This window comes from Salvelinus sp. IW2-2015, linkage group LG5, assembly GCF_002910315.2.
Source record: "Salvelinus sp. IW2-2015 linkage group LG5, ASM291031v2, whole genome shotgun sequence".
Classification (NCBI taxonomy): Eukaryota; Metazoa; Chordata; class Actinopteri; order Salmoniformes; family Salmonidae; genus Salvelinus; species Salvelinus sp. IW2-2015.
In genome coordinates, this window is record NC_036844.1 from 33,923,239 (window position 1) to 33,947,842 (window position 24,604).

At 40.2% G+C, this 24,604-nt stretch overlaps 1 protein-coding gene, 1 long non-coding RNA gene and 1 pseudogene across 2 annotated transcripts in view; 2 read left to right on the plus strand and 1 right to left on the minus strand.

Moving 5' to 3' along the window:
• The window catches only part of LOC111963737 (platelet-derived growth factor receptor beta-like), a 19,363-nt pseudogene extending 14,252 nt beyond the window's left edge, over positions 1 to 5,111 (plus strand).
• LOC139027788 (uncharacterized) overlaps positions 1 to 24,604 on the minus strand; it is a 331,562-nt gene that overhangs the window by 134,742 nt on the left and 172,216 nt on the right. The window lies entirely within an intron of this gene.
• LOC111964399 (macrophage colony-stimulating factor 1 receptor 1) lies at positions 10,321 to 20,741 on the plus strand. Its single transcript, XM_023988296.2, has 20 exons — positions 10,321 to 10,575; positions 10,765 to 11,043; positions 11,149 to 11,285; positions 11,413 to 11,572; positions 13,533 to 13,743; positions 13,863 to 13,978; positions 14,124 to 14,235; positions 14,421 to 14,578; positions 14,784 to 14,908; positions 15,000 to 15,126; positions 15,210 to 15,317; positions 15,513 to 15,626; positions 15,741 to 15,912; positions 16,788 to 16,867; positions 17,046 to 17,155; positions 17,255 to 17,377; positions 17,471 to 17,582; positions 17,788 to 17,887; positions 17,974 to 18,079; positions 18,294 to 20,741. The coding sequence occupies exons 1-20, from the start codon at positions 10,473 to 10,475 to the stop codon at positions 18,441 to 18,443; spliced, it is 2,703 nt and encodes a 900-aa protein (XP_023844064.2). The 5' UTR covers positions 10,321 to 10,472; the 3' UTR covers positions 18,444 to 20,741.

The following is a 24,604-nucleotide window of genomic DNA, read 5'->3' on the forward strand; positions in this document are numbered from 1 at the left end:
GTCAATGCGTCACTTACCGAACAAAGCAGAAGGCCATTTGCCACAAACTACATCTGTAATTCTATATACACCTGTCTTGGCCTAAATTGGGTTACCTATGTCTCTATAGCACAGTTACCTAATGTCCTCTTAGCCAATAGGTACGAATGTCTCTGTAGCTCAATAGGTTACCTAATGTCCTCTGTAGCTCAAATAAAGTTACCTAATGTCCTCTGTAGCTCTAATAAGTTACTAATGTCCTCTGTAGCTCAATAGGTTACCTAATGTCCTCTGTAGCTCAAGGTTACGACCTAAATGTCCTCTGTAGCTCAATAGTTACCTAATGTCCTCTGTAGCTCAATAGTTACCAATGTCCTCTGTAGTCTATAGGTTACCTAATGTCTTCTGTAGCTCAATAGGTTACCTAATGTCCTCTGTAGCTCATAAGTTACCTAATGTCCTCTGTAGCTCAATAGTTACCTAATGTCCCTCTGTAGCTCAATAGGTTACCTAATGTCCTCTGTAGCTCAATAGTTACCTAATGTCCTCTGTACCGCTCAAATAGTTTACCTAATGTCTCTGTAGCTCAAGTTACCTAATGTCCTCTGTAGCTCAATAGGTTACCTAATGTCCTCTGTAGCTCAATAGTTACCTAATGTCCTCTGTAGCTCAATAGGTTACCAATGTCCTCTTGTAGCTCATATGTTACCTAATGTCCTCTGTAGCTCAGTAGCTCAATAGGTTACCTAATGTCCTCTGTAGCTCAATAGGTTACCTAATGTCCTCTGTAGCTCAATAGGTTACCTAATGTCCTCTGTAGCTCAGTGGATTACCTAACAGCATACATGACTGTACGTCGCTTTGGATTAAAGCATCTGCTAAATGGCATATATTAATGTATGTCTCTGATATTGTAGACATTCCTGCCACTGAAGTGGATGGCTCCAGAGAGTATCTTCCAGAACCTCTACAGAACCTTGAGCGATGTTTGGTCTTTTGGCATTCAGCTTTGGGAGATCAAATCAAATCAAATGTTATTAGTCTAATGCGCCGAATACAACAGGTTTAGACCTTACAGTGAAATGCTTACTTGCAAACCCCTAACCAACAATGCAGTTAACAAAAAAAAAATAAACAAATATAAATAAGAATAATAAATAAAAGTAACAAGTAATTAAAGAGCAGGAGTAAAATAACAATAGCAAGACTATATACAGGGGGGTACCGGTACAGAGTCAATGTGCGGGGGCACCAGTTAGTCGAGGTAATTGAGGTAATATATACATATAGGTAGAGTTATTAAAGTGACTATGCATAGATGATAACAACATAGAGTAGCAGCTGTGTGAAGGAGGGGGGAATGCAAATAGTCTGGGTAGCCATTTGATTATATGTTCAGGAGTCTTATGGCTTGGGGGTAGAAGCTGTTTAGAAGCCTCTTGGACTTAGACTTGGCACTCCGGTACCGCTTCCCATGCGGTAGCAGAGAGAACAGTCTATGACTAGGGTGGCTGGAGTCTTTGACAATTTTTAGGGCCTTCCTCTGACACCGCCTGGTATAGAGGTCCTAGATGGCAGGAAGCTTTGCCCCAGTGATGTACTGGGTCGTATGCACTACTCTCTGTAGTGCCTTGCGGTCGGAGGCCCGAGCAGTTGCCATACCAGGCAGTGATGCAACCAGTCAGGATGCTCTCGATGGTGCAGCTGTCAAACCTTTTGAGGATCTGAGGACCCATGCCAAATCTTTGCAGTCTCCTGAGGGGGCATAGGTTTTGATGTACCCTCTTCACGACTGTCTTGGTATGCTTGGACCATGTTAGTTTGTTGGTGATGTGGACACCAAAGAACTTGAAGCTCTCAACCTGCTCCACTACAGCCCCGTCGATGAGAATGGGGGCGTGCTCTGTCCTCTTTTTCCTGTAGTCCACAATCATCTCCTTTGTCTTGATCACGTTGAGGGAGAGGTTGTTGTCCTGGCACCACACGGCCAGGTCTCTGACCTCCTCCCTATAGGCTATCTCGTCATTGTCGGTGATCAGGCCTACCACTGTTGTGTCATCGGCAAACTTAACGATGGTGTTGGAGTAGTGCCTGTCCATGCAGTCATGAGTGAACAGGGAGTACAGGAGGGGACTGAGCACGCACCCCTGAGGGGCACCTGTGTTGAGGATCAGTGTGGCAGATGTGTTGTTACCTACCCTTATCACCTGAGGGCGACCCTCTTTACCCTAGGTAAATAGAATATTCTCTGCATATTAAGGATTTATTTTAATTGTTTATTTATTGCAACTAGAGATCATTTATGAATACATGTCTTGATATTAGGTATGTGCCCTGTTTTTGCCTAACTTCAGGAGGAACGCCCTATCCTGACATTCCTGTGAATCAACAGTTCTACACTGCATTGAAGAGAGGCTATAGGATGCCCAAACCCACTCATGGTACAGACAAGATCTGAGGCCTCATCCGTCTCTCTTTGTCTGTAGGAATGTTTGTGGTTGTAAGTAAAACATAGGACAAGGTGACATTAACTCTGAGTTTGATTTTGTTTCTTTCAGCTATGATGTCATGTGCAAGTGTTGATGAGAAATTGGAGAAGAGGCCACAGTTCTCCTCTCTAGCTCATTCGATGGGAAACCTACTGACTAAGACTTACAGAAAGGTAAAGACAACCATGATAGATCATCCTCAATACTATGGTGATTTAATATGTTGATTTCTCATGTATATCTACAATTAGTAGATACATATAATTTCCAAACCGTCCCAGAAATACACCCAGGTGAATGAGAGCTTTCCCGAAGAGCGACCACCCAGCTGTAGTCAAAACCAAACCTAGACCAGCAGGGAACCAGTCTCCTCAGGGGATCTAGGAGGGCAGAAGACAGGAGAGACCTGGGAGGAGGCTGGCCCCTCCCAGACTGAATACATCCTCGACATCCCAGATATCCATGTAGTCATAGAGGCAGAAGCAGGAGGTGGTGAGGTGCTGGACACCGCCACACAGAGTACATCAAGGTAACATAGGACGTTCTCTCCACAGAGTGTGTGTCTAATCTGTAAACCCTGTGGCTGCCAGTTTTCCACAGGAAGTGTGACTGTGTTAGTCAGGGGCAGCATTTGACGATTGCCCAATTCTGCACTGCCTCATGTCATGGCAGCTTTCCTTCAAAGCTTTTTGGATGTTGGGTTTTTGTTTCTTGCTTATTGTTATCAATAATTGGTCAGTGACACTCAGGCTTACAATAACACCGTTTTATTATTTTCCTCTGACAGTAATAAAGCCGTAATAAAGTAAAACCACTGTTTTTTTCTACCTTCCATTATTAGCATGACTGACCATAATAATACTGATACAGCCTCCCTAGTTGAGCCAGAAACCTTCCTAGAAGAGCCAGTAGGCAGCACAGAGGAAGAGGTACAGTTGAAGTCAGAAGTTTACATACACTTAGGTTGGAGTCATTAAAACTCGTTTTTCAACCACACCACAAATGACTTGTTAACAAACTATAGTTTTGACAAGTTGGTTAGGACATCTACTTTGTGCATGTCACAAGTAATTTTTCCAATAATTGTTTACAGACAGATTATTTCACTTATAATTCACTGTATCACAATTCCAGTGGGTCAGAAGTTTACATACACTAAGTTGACTGTGCCTTTAAACAGCTTGGAAAATTCCAGAAAATGATGTCATGGCTTTAGAAGCTTCTGATAGGCTAATTGACATAATTTGAGTCAATTGGAGGTGTACCTGTGGATGTATTTCAAGGCCTACCTTCAAACTCAGTGCCTCTTTGCTTGACGTCATGGGAAAATCAAAAGAAATCAGCCAAGACATCAGAAAAAAAATGGTAGACCTCCACAAGTCTGGTTCATCCTTGGGAGCAGTTTCCAAACACCTGAAGGTACCACGTTCAAACAATAGTACGAAAGTATAAACACCATGAGACTACGCAGCCGTCATACTGCTCAGAAAGGAGACGCGTTCTGTCTCCTAGAGATTAATGTACTTTGGTGCGAAAAGTGCAAATCAGTCACAGAACAACAGCAAAGGACCTTGTGAAGATGCTGGAGGAAACAGGTACAAAAGTATCTATATCCACAGTAAAACGAGTCCTATATCGACATAACCTGAAAGGCCGCTCAGCAAGAAAGAAGCCACTGCTCCAAACCGCCAAAAAAGCCAGACTACGGTTTGCAACTGCACACGGGGACAAAGATCGTACTTTTTGGAAAAATTTCCTCTGGTCTGATGAAACAAAAATAGAACTGTTTGGCCATAATGACCATCGTTATGTTTGGAGGAAAAAGGGGGATGCTTGCAAGCCGAAGAACACCATCCCAACCGTGAAGCACGGGGGTGGCAGCATCATGTTGCGGGGGTGCTTTGCTGCAGGAGGGACTGGTGCACTTCACAAAATAGATGGCATCATGATGTAGGAAAATTAGGTGGATATATTGAAGCAACATCTCAAGGCATCAGTCAGGAAGTTAAAGCTTGGTCGCAAATGGGTCTTTCAAATGGACAATGACCCCAAGCATACTTCCAAAGTTGTGGCAAAATGGCTTAAGAACAACAAAGTCAAGGTAATGGAGTGGCCATCACAAAGCCCTGATCTCAATCTTATAGAAAATGTATAAGAAGATCTGAAAAAGCGTGTACGAGCAAGGAGGCCTACAAACCTGACTCAGTTACACCAGCTCTGTCAGGAGGAATGGGGCAAAATTTACCCAACTTATTGTGGGAAGTTTGTGGAAGGCTACCTGAAACGTTTGACCAAAGTTAAACAATTTAAAGGCAATGCTACCAAAAACAAATTGAATGTATGTAAACTTCTGACCCACTGGGAACGTGATGAAATAAATAAAAGCTGAAATAAATCATTCTCTCTACTATTATTCTGACATTTCACATTCTTAAAATAAAGTGGTGATCCTAACTGACCTAAGACAGGGAATTTTTACTATGATTAAATGTTAGGAATTGTGAAAAACTGAGTTTAAATGTATTTGGCTAAGGTGTATGTAAACTTCCGACTTCAACTGTATCTGCCCTCACACAAGAAGACGAGCTCCCCCAGTCTCCATGCATCCCTTAAGTGGAGGAGAGTTTCCTGTCGCCTCATTAGGGAGCTGATGTTAGAGGAGTCTATTATACAGAACAATGTTGCACATGACAATGTGTGTTAGTTAAACACAAATGTTGCAGGACCTTTTAGGAAACATGATCTGGTTATTATTTCTTCTCGTCATTATTTTTGTATATTAGTGATATATACCTGCTTTCCCCAGTAACTATTCCCCAGGTCATTGCTGTAAATGAGAATGTGTTCTCAGTCAACTTACCTGGTAAAATAAAATAAAATGTAAAAAGGTACTTTTCCCCTTTTCATTTTATGATTTACAAAAACAGCATCAGCAGTTTGAAGAATGTCAATGGAAATTGTCATATTATATGCTATTTTTATCTTATTGAAGTTGTCAAATTGTAAAGAAAAGTATATTTGAAGAGAGAATAGAAATATATATAGAATGTACAGATATAGGATCTTAATTTGATCACCCTGTTGCAGGAGAACTTGTAGTGTATTTGAGGTTTATTTTATTTTTTAAATTTCCACTTCAAATTTCAGACTTGATTTTCCCATACAAAAATTCATCAACCCTTACAAAAATTTCCATTAATTATAATCCACATAAAAATTCACATTTCCTGTTGCTGCAGGATTATTTTCCTGCTGAAGCAAACTGGGTCAAATTAAGATCCAACATCTGTAAGTTTGCAGTAATGTGCCTCTTATATTTGCCCCTCACATTCTTATCAAATGCCTTACCAATTTAAATCTAAATTAAGTTTTGAATAATTGATTAAAAACATTAAGCACTACATTTTTATTTAACGTTTATTTTGACAGGGGGTCAATGTTGAGACCAAGGTCTATTTAACAGATGAGCCCTGTTTAGCACAACAATACACATCAAAATACAATAAACATTAAACGACACATTCATATAGACGTTATTATACACAACAATACACGTGAAGCAAACACAATCATAAACAGACACATTCTTCAGTGAAAAGGTCCCCTAGCAACCTAGAGGCACCAGTTCCTCCCATTTGAAAGTGTATTCTAGATCATTCCACAAGGTGCAACAAAACTAGAAGCAGGTCTACCCAATCCAAAGGTTCTCATGCTATTTGTTGGTCAGGGCTGTTCCATCATGTTTCAGTAGCATATTAAAGACACTGATTGTAAATGTCAGAATTCATTTGTTTCATAAATAGTACAATATATCTTTGTTGTGCCTAATCTGTTTGCCTGGCTAGAGCATTGTCTTGTACAGAATACTTTTGAACATCCAGCTCTGTACTGAAAGGTCTATGGCTAGTGTCCTTGAGTGTCAACTCAAACACATTAAAAGGGCATTTGATACTTCACATGCAATTTCTTGAGATGTATTAAATGACATAGTTTTCATGATGTTTAAATGATTTTTCATATGTCTTTTAATATCAAATGAAGTGCCTTTATTGTTCAGAATTGTGTCCTCTTTCAATTTGTGCTCTCTGTATTGTATAAATCGTATATATATCGTTTGTACTGTACCTACATAACAAAGGTATATATGTACTTTGCAATACTGTAACCGGGCAACCGTTGTTTTCCCTGTTCTGTTCGGTATCCTACGTAATAGTAAAATGGAATAACACGCAGTAGAGGGATGATTCTGAATAAGCTGAAGAATGCTGTCGATATCTAAGCTTCTTAGATGGGAAAAAAAAAAAAAGTACACATATCTATTTTTAATTAACTCCATAAATTAATTGAGATGCCTACATTGCTACACAGCAAATGTACTGCAAGGTGTTTTAGTGGAATTTAGCCTTTTTTAAATTAAAATACATGTCATAAAAATGTTTACTCTTATTTCCACTCATGTCTAATTTAACTGGCCGTCTGTAAATACGTTGTATAAACATTGATATACTTTACTAATAGACAACGACTCATCCATCAAAAGAATTCAGAACACCCGAACTACTTTAATATGTACTGGCTGTAAGCACTGTGGGAGGTGAGTTAGGGGAAGTTGTAATGATATCAGGACTGACAAGCCACCCCAGTCAACCAGTTCCTTAACAACCCTTGAGTAGAGCAGACAGACTACCCAGAGGACAGACATATAGACAGAGACTAACAGACAGTGAGAGGGACAGAATATGCTCTTCCTAGCCCTTTTCCTGGGCATCATGCTCTGCACAGCCCAAGGTAAGCACATTAATCAATGTGAGACTGTAGGAAGTGGTTTAAAATCAGCTCCTTTGTTCTATGAATATTGTTCAGAGGATGTGTCATGATTTTTTTAAACCAACGAGACCTCATTTAAATATCATGGTGCTGTCAATATTCAGACAAATGTATCATATGTTCATGAGTTGTTTTGTTTAAAAAAAAGACCAACTTTTTTTGTATTTTGCATGGATAGAATTGCCATCATAACAGTCAAATACATTTGTTTTAAATATTTAACACAATAGATACATGCGATTTAATCTTAATTACATTTTTATGACAATTCATCTTTTTTTTCTCAAAAAAATGTAACCATGCATGTAACAGAATTTGGATTCAAATTAATAAAATGTCATAGTGAAGACTGTTGCAGTGAGAGCAGGTGTTTAGCTTTGTGGCTTCTGGCATCTGAGAGCAGGGGGGTCACAGGGGGTGGGGGGTAGACACAGAGCTAACAGAACATGTCCAGCTCCTGGTGGTTCCCCCCACTCCGCCGCCTCCCCAGAAAAAGCAGAAGAGAGAGTGGGATTGGGAAACAGGCCCCCCGAGACCTGGATCCGTCCAGCAAGTCCCGAGCACAATGTGTTTCCTGGAGCTAGACGCTATCGGGGGTTTCGTAAAAAAAAAATCCACACACAAAAAGACACATGCTTAAACCCTTCTCAGGAACACTCTCATTTCTTCTCAGGAACACTCTCCGTGCTTCTACACCTGCATTACTAGCTGTTTGGGGTTTTAGGCTGGGTGTCTGTACAGCACTTCGAGATATTAGCTGATGTACGAAGGGCTATATAAAATAAAATTGATTGATTGATTGATTGATTTCCCCTTTCTCCCTGAAAAAAACACTCAAATATGAAATAGACAGAAGCTTTTATTGCAAAAATAATTATCTCTGGTGACATTGATGTATACCAAGAAAAAAAAAAATATTACCACCTTTCTATGGATGATACCTAAGGCATTGAAATTGAAATAACTCATAATTCCCCATATGATAAAATTATATGTCAGTAACAGCAAATGACATAACTTTGGTACTGAAGTATTGGCATCATGCCTGACAGAGGAGAAATTCAAGACGATGCGCTTCACTGATTCAAAGTAAGTGGATTGTTTGATGTCCATTTTAGTATTTAATACAATACAAGTGAAATACTGTGTTGTACAGTCAATTAAAATGTATTTTTCTTGCAGGTTTCTTGCTTTGTATTAAAATGGGAATTCTTCACTCATCACTCAACAATGAGACAATGTGTTTTCACCCTCTTTCAGGTGACAAAGTACCCTCTGCCAGCGAACCAGTTGGCATGACCATGGGGGACCTTAAACCAGTCTTCCTCCCAGCCAACCCAGAGTTCAGTCAGGCTCCCCCAGACCCGGTGGTAGCCCCTACGTCTCTCTGCTGTGGAGTGGATGAGCTGAAACAGTTACTCTCCCAACATACCCAGGACCAGCGAGAAGCTGCTAGCTGGAAAGGAGAGGTGGTCAAGGCGCTGTCTCAGCTGGTCCAGGAGCACCGAGAGGTGTCCAGCGGCCAGAGGGAGGTCATCAACCTGCTGAAAGCCATGAAGGACCAGGGAGCTCAGCACCTGAATAACCTGCAGAACCTGGGCAGACACCAGAGTCTTCTGGTGGAGAACCACCAGGCCCTGCTGCTGCAGGTGTCCCGCATCTCCACCCACCTCCAGGACCTGGCCAAGAAACCCAACGCTGCCAGCCAATGAGATGCTCAGATCTTAACCTGCATGAGACAGGCTGTCCAATCAGGATGAATAAGCTTCATAACAAACTAAGCAGCAGTTCAATCCAGTTTCAGATTGTGGGCAATAACCTGCTACTAAACCAAATGTGTTCAATAAGGCATACAATAGAGAATGCATTGATAAAGTCAATTTGCTTGTATGGATTTAACAATTAACTTATGAACCAATCACAGTCTGATATCCCAGTACTAAATCACATTATCTGATTTGTTTATTTTTTACTGTTTTGGATTATAACATAAATGATTGATTACCAATGTATAGCATCACTGTCTGAATCGCCTGAAAACCAAATAAACAGATTCAAAATAACATTTATTTTACAAGTCTTCCTTGTGATGCGCCGCCATTTCCTGGTTGCTACAATTCTAATAATTTGCCTAATTTCAGTTAATGTGACAAAACAAACAATGTAGAGAATCTTGGTACAATCCAAACTGCAGTGAAATATCTTTTCAATAACCAAAAATATTGTAATTTCAGCGGTTTGAAGATGGTGTACAAACGAGAAAGTAAAAGACGTAAAAACGAAACTTAAGAATGGGAGGCATAGAAATAGAGCACATAGAACAGATATACTGCTTCTTAGACTGGCCTTCAATGGGAATGAGAGATCTATAACTCATATTTCTTTAAGAATTTGGTGGGGTCGCCCCAAAAAGTTAAATATTGTAGCTTTAAATTGTTCTTCCTCTTCTGTCCAAGGTAGATCCTGTTCTATCTGTCCGGCTCTGCATTTACTGCTGATGACTCAATTCCATCTGACTATTACTCCTTATGCAAGGATGGATCAGTGTTATATTTTTCAGTGGTCTTTAAAATGTTCAAAACATTTTCAACCACCACCCTGAAAAACAACAATCTGTACAACAAGCTGTCCACGGCACATTCAATCGCCCTACAAATGTGTCAAATGGAGAGATCTCTGAACAAATGTTCACATATTTAAAACATGTAATGATTGAAGTTGAAGATCAAATATATAAACGGAATAAATACAAATCAGTGGGGCATCCACTTGAACATGTTCATCCCTGAGAAGATAGGTTTTAGAGTTACAAATGTGATAATTCATTGAAATCTATTATTACCGTAGTCTATGTCTATATTCCATGAAACATGTGAGGGACATGTGAGGAAACATGTGAGGGACATGTGATAGACATGTGAGGGACATGTGAKGGACATGTGAGGGACATGTGATGGACATGTGAGGGATTGTTAATCTTGATAGTTTATTCCTGGTTCTGTGTTTGGTTTGTTGACAGAGCGAAGTCCTCCAGTGATCAAGCTGAACTCTGTGTTGCTGTGGGAGACTGAGAGGACTTTGCCTTTAGGAACGTCGTTCACCTTGACCTGTGAGGGGGACAGTACAGCCACCTGGTCTACCACAGCGTTCAAAAAGAGGAACACTAAACAGGGGAGTATGATTTCCACCAGGCACCTTACAGCAGACTACACTGGCACATACAAGTGTGTGTATGACAACCAACCAGACCTGTTCTCAGAGGTCCACATCTATGTGAAAGGTAAGTGTTTTCATGACATGACATCTTTTATGGACGTTGAGAGTGGGAAATGCGCTCTAGAAATGTTAAGTTATCATTATTATTATTATTATCTGTCCAGCTGCCAAAGCCACACACAACATTGTATGTTTATCAGCTAATATGTCACAAGTTAAGTCAACATTGCTCAACCTGTTATGTTCCTTATAGATCCCATTAATGTTCTGGTAACCCCCCGCAACATGAAAGATGTTAAGGAGGGCGGGGATGTTCTCCTCTGTCAGCTGACAGACCCCAGTGCCACAGACCTGTCCCTCCGTATGGCCAACGGAGACCCAACACCCCCTGACATGAACTACACTGTCAATCCCAGGAGAGGGATCCTCATCAGACACCTTCTGACCAGCCACAGTGCAAACTACATCTGCAGCGCAAAGATCAATGGGGTCACAACACGCTCCAAAGACATCAACATCAATGTCATTCAAAGTAAGATGAAGTAGATGTCTGTGCATTTTGTATTTGTTGGACATTGCATTGAGGTTATTAGTCCCAAAGCATCTAAACACATCTACTTCTATGTGTATGTTCCAGGGTTGCGTTGGCCACCGTCTGTGTTAATTGAGGTAGATGGGTATGTGAGTATTGTGGGAGAGGAGCTCCTCATCCCCTGCATCACCAGTAACCCTAACCACTTCTACAACGTCACCTGGAAACACTCCTCCCTCAAAGTCAGTTCAACAGTAACCTGTCCTCAATTTCTATCATTAAATCATATATGTTTCCTATTAGCTTGTATGAAACAGTATCTGTCTGAAGATCTGAACTGATATGTTGGTGTTGTTTATATATATACAGGCATTGAACTTCTTACAAAAAGTAAAGCAGGACAAGCAGATCCACATCACCAGTACTGTGACTATCCCGGCTGTGACCATGTCTGACACAGGAAACTTCACCTGTACAGCCGTGAATGAGGCTGGGGCCAACAGGTCCACCACCTACCTGCAGGTCGTAGGTAAGCATTAGGGAAAGGGAGTGTTGATCTACCATATAATATGTTTGGCTAGCATCTAATATGTTTGGCTAGCATCTAATATGTTTGGCTAGCATCTAATATGTTTGGCTAACATCTAATATGTTTGTCTAACATCTAATATGTTTTGTCTAACATCTAATATGTTTTGGCTAACATCTAATATGTTTGGCTCGCAATCTAATATGTTTGGCTAACATTTAATATGTTTGGCTAACATTTAATATGTTTGGCTAACATTTAATATGTTTGGCTAACATTTAATATGTTTGGCTAGCATCTAATATGTTTGGCTAGCATCTAATATGTTTGGCTAACTCTAATATGTTTGGCTAACATTTAATATGTTTGGCTAACATTAATATGTTTGGCTAACATCTAAAATGTTTTGGCTAACATTAATTGTTTGGCTAACATTTAATATGTTTGGCTAACATCTAATATGTTTGGCTAACATCTAATATGTTTGGCTAACATTTAATATGTTTGGCTAACATCTAATATGTTTGGCTAACATTTAATATGTTTGGCTAGCATCTAATATGTTTGGCTAACATCTAATATGTTTGGCTAACATTTAATATGTTTGGCTAGCATCTAATATTTTGGCTAACATCTAATATGTTTGGCTAACATCTAATATGTTTGGCTAACATTTAATATGTTTGGCTAACATCTAATATGTTTGGCTAGCATTTATATGTTTGGCTAACATCTAATATGTTTGGCTAGCATCTAATATGTTTGGCTAACATCTAATATGTTTGGCTAGCATTATATGTTGGCTAACATTTAATATGTTTGGCTAATTTAATATGTTTGGCTAACATTTATATGTTTGGCTAGCATCTAATATGTTTGGCTAGCATCTAATATGTTTGGCTAGCATCTAATATGTTTGGCTAGCATCTAATATGTTTGGCTAACATCTAATATGTTTGTCTAACATCTAATATGTTTGTCTAACATCTAATATGTTTGGCTAACATCTAATATGTTTGGCTAGCATCTAATATGTTTGGCTAACATTTAATATGTTTGGCTAACATTTAATATGTTTGGCTAACTTAATAGTTTGGCTAACATTTAATATGTTTGGCTAGCATCTAATATGTTTGGCTAGCATCTAATATGTTTGGCTAACATCTAATATGTTTGGCTAACATTTAATATGTTTGGCTAACATATATGTTTGGCTAACTTAATATGTTTGTAACATCTAATATGTTTGCTAACATTTAATATGTTTGGCTAACATCTAATATGTTTGGCTAACATCTAATATGTTTGGCTAACATTTAATATGTTTGGCTAACATCTAATATGTTTGGCTAGCATTTAATATGTTTGGCTAGCATCTAATATGTTTGGCTAACATCTAATATGTTGGCTAACATTTAATATGTTTGGCTAGCATCTAATATGTTTGGCTAGCATCTAATTGTTTGGCTAACATTAATATGTTTGGCTAGCATCTAATATGGTTGGCTAACATTTAATATGTTTGGCTAACATCTAATATGTTTGGCTAACATTTAATATGTTTGGCTAACATTAATATGTTTGGCTAGCATCTAATATGTTTGGCTAACATCTAATATGTTTGGCTACCATGTAATATGTTTGGCTAACATTTAATATGTTTGTCTAACATCTAATATGTTTTGGCTAGCATCTAATATGTTTGGCTAACATCTAATATGTTTGGCTACATGGGATCATATTTACGTAAGCCTGCGAGATCAGGATGGTAGTACAAAGCTAGTGTTGATCTCCACAAACACCAAACATGGAAACCGGTTTTAAAAGTGTAACTCAGCTTAGCATCCTCAAAGGAAATGGCGGTGTGATAATTTAAAATGTTAAGTTTTGTTGAAGTTTGTGATCAAAATAATGTCATCTTTAAATGTTCTCTCTCTGTTTGTCTTTCTCCCTTCTTCAGACGAGCCTTACATTAGGTTCATACCCCGCCTGTCACCCAATCTATACCAAAATGGCTCCTTAGTCAATGTGAAAGAAGGGGAGAACCTTGAGATAAGCATTCTGATCGAGGCCTATCCCCAAATCAAGGAGCGTTGGTGGGACGTGCCCATGTCTCACAGTCACAACATCTCCACTCATGGCGACACATGGACCGCCCAAGACAATTACAGGTCATTATTTCCCCAATAATTACCCTGCTTCTGAATGTGTATACCACATCATTTGTAAAAGATGCTGAATAAATACAGGAGCCGGTGCTGTTATTTGATCCTGTCCTGTCATCCTGTAGGTACGAGAGCAGCCTGCTGCTACACAGAGTCAGGTCTGAGGAGAGGGGCCTGTACACCCTCCACACCAGGAGCACGCGCCTCGACAGCTCCATCACCTTCAATATCCAAGTCTACCGTAAGATATCTTATTCCAATGTGACCGGTCACACCGACTATCAAACTAGCGAGAAAATATGGAGCAAAACTGTGCCGTGTACTGTGAGAGTGACGTGATGATGACTTACACAGTGTGATGCTGTCTGTCCTCTCTGACTGAGTAGAGAAACCCAGTGCCATGCTCAGACTGAAGAATTCTACCACCCTGATCTGCACCTCCTCTGGATACCCAGCTCCCACAATCCTCTGGTACCAGTGCCCAGGAATACAAAGCACGTAGGTGTAAAAACTGATGCTGTAGAAAAGGGCTTTATATACTCAATTTGATTGATTGTAGGTTCTCTAACTGGATACCAATAAGCCAAGAGCTTTGCACAGCAAAATATGCAGAGAGAGCTGTTTCACTCTTAAATGAAACAGGCCTACTGTCTGTGCTCATCTTGACGTTCCTCTGTTGTCAGGTGTGATGCGGACAATGACACCGTGGAGGTGCAGCCTCTCTTCACCAGCACCATGGAGGTGCAGAGTGAGCTGACCCTCAGTCCCTCAACTGAGGAGGTCACAGTGGAGTGTGTCACCTTTAACTTTGCTGGCAAAAATCGGGTCACCTTCGTATCGCGTAAGACGACCATTACAGCTATATAGTATACTGCACAAACAAACGTTTAGTGAGATTCTCACATGGCGCCGGTGGTCTCTTACTGTGACTAGTACTGAAACAGCCACGGGCAGTGTTATTTCTCGTTTCCCTGTTCAGTATTGAATAATGTCATGAGCTGACTTCAAGGGCATCCAAATGTACCGTGTTGTTTGCTATGTTTTAGATGTTCTTGCTGCCACTCCAACATTTGTAATGTCCGAGCTGTTCACCCCCACTCTCATTGGAGCCACCAGCACAGCAGCCCTTCTGTTCCTACTGCTTGTCATCGTTCTGTACAAATACAAGCAGGTGAGCTGCATTTACTGACTCGTTCATTGGCTTTCACTGCCCAAATACATTTGCAGTTAGACCATTACACAACATATGTTTTCTCTCATAGAAACCCAAATATGAAGTCCGGTGGAAGATCATCGAGGCCAATGATGGGAATAACTACACCTTTATTGACCCTACTCAACTTCCTTATAACAAGAAGTGGGAGTTCCCTCGTGATAAGCTGAGGCTTGGTATGTTTTATTGTCGTTTTGGGGGTTAAAACAGAGATCAGGTCATGAAACAGTAATGACTGACTGAATACTCTGTGTTCCAGGCCAGATTCTGGGAGCAGGGGCTTTTGGGAAAGTTGTGGAGGCCACTGCCTATGGTCTGGGGACCGATGACAACAGGACTACCCGTGTGGCAGTAAAGATGCTCAAGCGTGAGTTCGCCTCCTCATACTGTTCCTAAACATCTTTAACCCTACAGCATTGCTTTTAATTTACAGAAGGAAGTCAAAATGATTGTACAATACATAACTGCTATTGGATACATGCTGGCATGAAAGTAGTTCCCATCATAGATGAAGCAGTATCTCAGTACATGCAATAATGAAAGAGTTACTCCTCCTCCTCAGCAGCAAGTGCCCACTCAGAGGAGAGAGAAGCTCTGATGTCAGAACTGAAGATCCTCAGTCACCTGGGATGTCATGACAACATTGTTAACCTGTTGGGGGCGTGTACTCAAGGAGGTGGGACAAACTCTTTTCTGTACTTGCATTTCCATAGAAGAAGGTAACATGACTTGTAGGGTGAGTTTCATTGGTTAACCAAATCGGTCATCTCATTGTTGTGTTCGACCACAGGCCCAATGCTGATGATCACAGAGTACTGTAGCCATGGCGACCTGCTGAACTTCCTGCGTGGCAAGGCCAAGCTGTTCCTGGACTCCATCCTGAGTGGACCAGGGGTTCCAGAGGTTCCAGGGGATAGTGATCACTACAAGAACACATGTAGCCAGGAGTCTCGTGTCAGGAGGTGGGCTGAACGATCACTAACATGCCTCTAGTCTCAACTCACTCTCCTTTCTCCATTCTCCGACCAGAGACATGGTTTCTGGGTTAGTGAAAGTGCACCAAAACGAGAAATGAGAAATAGATGTGAGGCACAAGTTTCAGTCTCCACACATGTTTTATATACCGTCAACCAGGTGACAAAGCTGTGCATTCTTCTAGCCAGGGACCTCCTCATTTTATGCATTGCTCTCTGTGGTGCCGTATCAAAATCTACATTCTATACTAACAAGGCATTCATGCCTCTTGACGCACGTCATGGTCTCTACGTTATCACTGACCGTACATTTTCATTTCTACACAGAATACACTGAGTGTACAAAACATTAGAAACACCAGAACAGCCTCAATTTGTCAGGGCATGGACTCTACAATGTGTCGAAAGCGTTCCACAGGGATGCTGGCCAATGTTGACTCCAATGCTTCTCACAGTTGTGTTAAGTTGACTGGATGTCCTTTGGGTGGTGGATCATTCTTGATTCACATCGGAAACTGTTGAGTGTGAAAAACACAGCAGCGTTGCAGTTCTTGACACAAACCGGTGCACCTGGCACCTACTACCACACATTGTTCAAAGGCACTTCATCGCCTGAATGGCACACATACACAATCCATGTCTCAAGGCTTAAAAATCCTTCTTTAACCTGTCTCCTCCCCTTCATCTACACTGATGAAAGTATATTTAAGAAGTGACATCACTAAGGGATCATAGCTTTCACCTGGATTCACCTGGTCAGTCTACGTCATGGTAAGAGCAGGTGTTCTTAATGTTTTGTCCACTCAGTGTACCTGTCCAGTGTAGACCGTAGTGTAACCTCTCAGGCCTTTATGTGTCTGCAGTGACAGTGGGATTTCCTGCTCCAGCGCAGACAACTACCAGGACATGCATCCAGCGCAGAGGCCCAAATACTGCCCTATGGGTAATTAACATCCGTCTCCACACTGCAGTAACACAGAGAGGGTTGTGGAGTGGAAGGGCGTTATACACTCTTCCTCCATCTTTCTCTCTATCTCTCTGCTAGGTTATGGAGTGACGGGTGGTAATATACACTGTTAAGTCTCATATAGTCTCTCTCTTCCTCTCTCTCTCCGTCATAGGTTCTTTATGTGAGGATCCAGAGACAGACACCTGGTCGCTGGACATAGAAGACTTGTTGAGGGTCTCCTATCAGGTGGCTCAGGGAATGGACTTCCTTGCATCCAAAAACGTAATAGAAAAATGTAATTTTAATTTAAAGTCAACTCGTGTAGTGTAACATGCAGATTGACACATGATTATATGAGTGAAACCAATGTTGTCTTTGCAGTGCATTCACAGGGACGTGGCCGCTAGGAACGTCCTATTGACCGATGGCCACGTGGCTAAGATCTGCGACTTTGGGCTCGCTCGAGACATCGAGAATGACTCCAACTATGTGGTGAAAGGAAATGTGAGTTAATAAAACAATATAAAGGAATAAAGAAATCACTTTAGTTTAGGAAGCTCAGATTCTCCAATGATTGTGAACTATGTTCCTTCCCAGGCCCGTCTGCCAGTGAAGTGGATGGCCCCCGAGAGCATCTTTGACTGTGTGTACACAGTGCAGAGTGATGTCTGGTCCTATGGGATACTGCTGTGGGAGGTCTTCTCTCTGGGTGGGTCACTCTGACACTTAGCATGGGTGCCAGTCTGTCTGTTCGCTTGCCAATGAAAATGAAGTCGGAAAAAGCACAAACAGATCTGGGATCAGGCTAGGTCACTCTGGCACATGATGACAAAAATTATGTCTTATGTCGAATCAAAGTATGTGATAAAATATATATATATTTTTTTAAATAAATGTTTTGTTGTTATTTCTAGGTAAGAGCCCATACCCTAATATTGTGGTGGACACCCGGTTTTACAAGATGATCAAAGATGGATGCCACATGTCACAGCCGGACTTTGCCCCTCCAGAGATGTGAGTATTATATTTCAAGATCGGCGAAAAGAGATGATGTAACCTGACAACCTGCTGCAGTATCTGAAACTGAGAGTTCTCCTCAGATACACCATCATGAAGATGTGTTGGAACATGGAACCAACAGTGCGTCCAACCTTCAGTACCATTGGCCAGCTTATCCAGAGTCTACTGCCTGACCAGCCAGACCAGGTCAGATGGACTCAAGTGACCCACTGTAGTCTTTTTACATTTTACATTTACAGTCTCTCTCTTAGCATTCTGCTAACTTCTTATTATTTCCTAAAGCAGGATTTTCTGTACTCCTAAAATGTATTTACAGTAAGAATAATATAATTTGGTGGATAAAATGGTTTGGGGACATCAACACTTTTAATTTGACACAAAGTATCCTTTCTTCTGCCAGACCTACAGGAATGTGCAGGACAAGACGCCACAGCAGGAGGCAGGAGAGCAGAGTGACCAAGCTAAGATTAGTGAGGATTGTGATCAGACACTGAACCATGAAGAAGAGGAAAAGCCCCTGATGAGGAATAACAACTACCAGTTCTGCTGAGAGCACATCAGGCCATCCTCCATTACTATACGTTCATAGATGACTGTCTGCCGGTCATAGCCAAGAGTTGGATGGACTAGACACACCAAATTATCCAAATGTCTTGACTCTCATTGTACAGAACATGGTTTTAGTGTCATTCAGTACCTTTTTTACGAAGTACAAAGTCAAGTTCCAGTAAGCAACAACAGTTTTAAAAGGAACTAAGCGTGTATGCCTTCAACATTTTATGTACAGAAAATGACCATAAACCCAGACATTATTCTACGCATTTAACTTTTATATTTACACAGATCAAGATATTTTACAAACTCTGATCGGACTGTGACAACTTAATGCCAGTAGCGATGCGTGGGTAAAATCCCTAGGGAACCCGAGTCAGGGGGAAAAGCCATATTACAACCTATGTGTTGTGATAATTGCATTATTTGCTCTATAACCTGTTAGTTCATATGTCTTGACACCGTGATATATAGGTCTAAGGCCGAGACAATAAGAAGATACAGTGGCAGAATTATTTCAACCACACCTTTGTTTCATCACAAAACCAGAGAGCAACCGCTGTCCTCTGTTTGTGCAACTAGAAAAAAACATGTCTCACCCTACTTGTAGAGAAACGCCAATGCCATCCTCCTTTCTTCCATGTTGAGGAAACGGTCTATGACTCTGTCATACAGTACACGCTTTTAGTTTTAGTTGTCCTAGGCTACCTGGCTAGAATGTTTGCTCGCTAGCCTAACAATGACACAATGTGATGCAACAATTCAAGTTGTTTCTGTCAATGACGTTTTGCTTTTGATGATGTTATTTGTGTGAAGCAAATCCAAGCTGGCTTCCCTTGACACTTTTTTTTTGGTGCGCCAGGACCATTCACAGTTGAGCTCACTCAGTTTAGCTCAACGCCGATTGGTTATTATTTCATTTAAATTTTTATCAAGGGAGGCCAAATGCTTGCTGTATTCCCTTGCATTCAATGCTACGGGCGGCAACAATGTCATACTCTTTTTCACCAGACAGCATCAGATAGATGGGCTACACATACAGAGACAGAGGGGCACTGTTTGGCTCGCTGGGATGCTTTCTCTGGAGGGACACATTCAGCCTCTTGCGACTTGAAAGAAAATGATGAAACACAGATGAAAGGAAATTATTTTATGTTTTTTTCTTGGTAAGTTTTTTGGTGAAGCCTGCCATGAATACTGCTTCGTGAGCCACTGCTTAATGCATCTCTTTAAAAATGATTGTAGAATGGAGCCACTTACATATGCAGTTTCATTTGTTTCCAATACTCACAAAGTTCTCAACACCAGTTTTACTGAACTGAGATCAACGTTTCAATATGCCTAAGTAACACAAGTTACTGCGAAAACGTTTTTATATTATGGTGGGCAGTCAATAACTTTTGTGTTTTGTGTTTAGCCAGTGTGTAGCCTTGGCTCACAATTTATTTTGAACACGTTTTGCTGTTTTGGAGATTAGTTTTGGTTGGGCTCGTTCCAAGGGGATGAGAGTTAAAGAAATGTACAGTACCAGTCAAAAGTTTGGACACACCTACTCATTCAAGGGTTTTTCTTTATTTTTACTATTTTCTACATTGTAGAATAATAGTGATGACATCAAAACTATGAAATAACACATATGGAATCATGTAGTAACCAAAAAAGTGTTTATATTTCAGATTCTTCAAAGTAGCCAAACTTTGCCTTGGTGACAGCTTTGCACAATCTTGGCATTCTCTCAACCAAGTGTGCCTTGTTAAAAGTTAATTTGTGGAATTTCTTTCCTTCTTAATTTGTTTAAGTCAATCAGTTGTGTTGTGAAAAGGTAGGGGTGGTACACAGAAGATAGCCCTATTTTGTAAAAGACCAAGTCCATATTATGTCAAGAACAGCTCAAATAAGCAAAGAGAAATGACAGTCCATCATTACTTTAAGACATCAGTCAGTCAGTCAGTCAATCAGGAACATTTCAAAAACTTGATTTGTTTAACACTTTTTTGGTTACTACATGATTCCATGTGTTATTTCATAGTTTTGATATCTTCACTATTACTCTACAATGTAGAAAATAGTAAAAATAAAGAAAAACCCTTGAATGAGTAGGTGTGTCCAACCTTTTGACTGGTACTGTAGGTATATTATTATGAATTGTAGCAACATATTTTCCCTATTAAAAGTGCTTGTAACAATGTAGCAAAACAATTACTGTATTTTTGGTCTTGCCTTGAGTGTAAGAACATTTTACCAATACATGGAAATGTACTGTAAGTATGTAATCAAATAAAAAAGTTCAAATTCATTTCCTACCTTCTATGAATTCCTGATACCAATTCATAATAGTTAGTTGTTGTAGTATCATATATTCCCTGCAAAGTTATTCTATCAGGTAGGCTACTATACATTTCTTTGACCCCATAGCCACTCATGGTAAAGGGTATGTTTTCCATGCATACCTACCCAAAATATTCTTTCATATATAACAATTTCGGAGAAGTAAACCTTTTATTTTTACTATCAGGAAGTGCTGAGTTTGCCCTCATTTCTTGAAAAACAAGAACCTAGACATTGCATAAACATTCAAGTTACTTCTCCTGCTAAACTATTTTGCAATTCTGGAAGATGGCACATACCCCTTCATAACCACAAAAACGAACCATAAAAAGTAAAAATCCACAAGAGAGATTGGATATAAAAAGAGTAAGAATGATTGATGACAAACAACTGTAATTTATGCTGATCTTTTATGAACAGTTGCCCTACTATAACCATTAACGGTATGTGACTGTTTATACCACTAGGGAGCAGTACCATTGCACACAATTAAACAGAGTTCTAAGAAACTAGCCACCCAGCTACATCTCAATATGTTGCCTAAGGTGACGTAGCCTCATAATTACCCGACTGATTCCCGTTATCCACTCAGCGAACATTCATGTAAGCTCGCAAGATCAGGCTGCTTGCGAGGCTAAAGGTTACATGCTACTTCTCACAGATTGATCCTCACCAACATCCTCTCACTGTGAGATATCACTCTTATTTCTCATTCTATTACATCCTTAACTTTTGACTAACCTGATAACAACTTTAAACTAACCTGAGACTAACCTGATAATAACTTTAGACTAACCTGAGACTAACCTGATACTAACATACGACTATGATGATAACTTTAGACTAACTTTAGACTAACTTTAGACTAACCTGGGACTAACTTGAGACTAACCTGGGACTAACATGAGACTAACCTGGGACTAACTTGAGACTAACATTCGACTAAACTGAGACTGACCTGATAATGACTTGAGACTAACCTGAGACTAACGTTAGACTAACTTTAGACTAACTTTTTACTAACATGAGACTAACCTGAGACTAACATGAGACTAACCTGATAATAGCTTAAAACTAGCGTCAGACTAACCTGAGACTACCTTTAGACTAGCCTGATAATAACGTTAGACTAATGTTATGTTCCCCAGCAAGAAAACCAAATAATGTCACTCAAAGAGAAGGGGGAACTAACAAAGAGTCAGTAACCAAAACGAAACAGATGGGGTTTTAGGAGGGGTTCTGGAAGACACTCGTAGGAGTGTCCACTGAAAGTTGACTAGCAAAAACAACTGGGGCCTAAAATACACTCACCATGAGCCCCGACTAAATTTACCCAAGAACAGGCAAACAGAATTAAAACCCACACCAAACTTAAAGACAGGAAGTAAACCAATAAGTGGAGCAAAATCGAAAATAGAATAAGGATTGTTTGTCTAGAAATCAAATAGGGAGAGCCAACTAAAGGTGAAACACATTCTGACTAAATAGATGACAAGCCAGCACAGGTGTAACCCATACTGACTAAAGAGGTGACAACAATTGGTGCGCCCCACGTGCTAACGTACAACCTTGGAATATACATGAAAAAACTAAAGAATGTAACACCTTCCCCTTAAGACCACAAATATATCCTATATTTTTATTGGACAAGTTTGCTCACAACCAACAGAAAACATCTTCCATTTTAGAACATTATCAATTTAAATGCGTCACCTTTTCCAGCATAAACGTGGTGTCTACTGTCTGTCAGCACTTAAATAGACAAAACAGACACATTTGTATATATATATATAAACAGTACCAGTCAAAAGTTTGGACAAAGTTACTCATTCCAAGGTTTTTCTTTATTTGGACTATTTTCTACATTGTAGAATAATAGTGAAGATATCAAAACTATGAAATAACACATATGGAATCATGTAGTAACTAAAAAAAGTGTTAAACAAATCAAAATATATTTTATATTTGAGATTCTTCAAAGTAGCCACCCTTTGCCTTGACAGCTTTGCACACTCTTGTCATTCTTTCAACCAGCTTCACCTGGGATTATTTTCCAACAGTCTTGAAGGAGTTCCCACGTATGCTGAGCACTTGTTGGCTGCTTTTCCGTCTCAATGCGGTCCAACTCATCCCAAACCATCTCAATTGGGTTGAGGTCGGGTGATTGTGGAGGCCAGGTCATCTGATGCAGCATTCCATCACTCTCCTTCTTGGTCAAATAGCCCTTACACAGCCTGAACAGTTGCAGCAGTGGCTACAGGCAGAACATCATTACCGGTTTCCACAGACTTTCTCTGTCCAATCGTACCGGGTGAAGTACGGTTGCAACATGTTGACATAACACAGCTGTTTGTTACTTCCTCCGCTCCAGTGTGGCGATGATGTAATCCAAATTACAATTTTCTTTTCACTATGGGGTAAAGGCCTGAAAAGCGAGATTGATGGTGACCCCAGAATGGGCAACAAAACCAGGACTGGGTCAACCACATGGAAAGTGCGTTTTCAGGCCATTTGATCGTACCAAACTTTCGTTTGCGCCTTCACAGGCACATTGCAATCTTTATCGAAAAGCGCTAACATGCTCCAACAGGTTTGTGTTTGTGTCGCCATGCAACAACCTTTATCTCAGAAAGTTCAAAGGACCTCTGGCATGATGTCCAAACACAAAATCATTTGAAAGAAACATTTGAAAGAAAAACAAGAAATTCCTGATCAACCTTCCGATGCAAACAGCACAAGAGGGACCCCTTCATCCCAGTATTTCTCCAACTCAAAGCAGTAAGCTCTTAACATGGACTTCAAAGTCTGATGAAATCTCTCAAGAGCACCTTGAGACTGGGTGGTAGGTACAATAGGAGCAATGGGTTACACCCAACTATTGTAGCACTTGCAGGAATAACCTTTGACATGAAATTCTAAATTTGGTCCGATTACACTACCTGCGGAAATCCAAACGTTAAAAATAATTTATTTAGGATTGGCTCCTTTTTTTAAATTTTTGCCTAAAATGTCATACCCAAATCTAACTGGCTGTAGCTCAGGCCCTGAAGCAAGGATATGCATATTCTTGGTACCATTTGAAAGGAAACACTTCGAAGTGTGTGGAAATGTGAAAGGAATGTAGGAGAATATAACACATAATGTATTATTCCAGCCCAGGTGCAATTTAGATTTTGGCCACAAGATGGCAGCAGTGTATGTGCACAGTTTTAGACTGATCCAATGAAACATTGCATTCTGTTCTAAATGTTGTACCAAGACTGCCCAAATGTGCCTAATTTGTTTATTAATAACTTTTCATGTTCAAAACTGTGCACTCTCCTCAAACAATTGCATGGTATTATTTCACTGTAATAGCTACTGTAAATTGGAAAGTGCAGTTAGATTAACAAGAATTGTATCTTTTGAACAATATCAGATATGTCTATGTCCTGGGAAATGTTCTTGTTACTTACAACCTCATGCTAATCGCATTAGCCTATGTTAGCTCAACCTTCCCGCAGGGGACCCACCAATCCTAAAGAAGTTTTAACAATACTGGGAGCCGTGATCGTCCTCACTGGAATGGCCTCAGGGAAACAAGTGGCAGCACACATGATGGTTAAGAGAAACTGGTTACCCCTCTTGGCTTTGGGCAAAGGACCAACACAGTCCACTAGAACACTGATGAAAGGTTTGTCAAAAGCAGGAATAGGCTGCAAAGGTACAACCAAATCAAATCAAATCAAATAAATTTTTATTTGTCACATACACATGGTTAGCAGATGTTAATGCGAGTGTAGCGAAATGCTTGTGCTTCTAGTTCCGACAATGCAGTAATAACCAACAAGT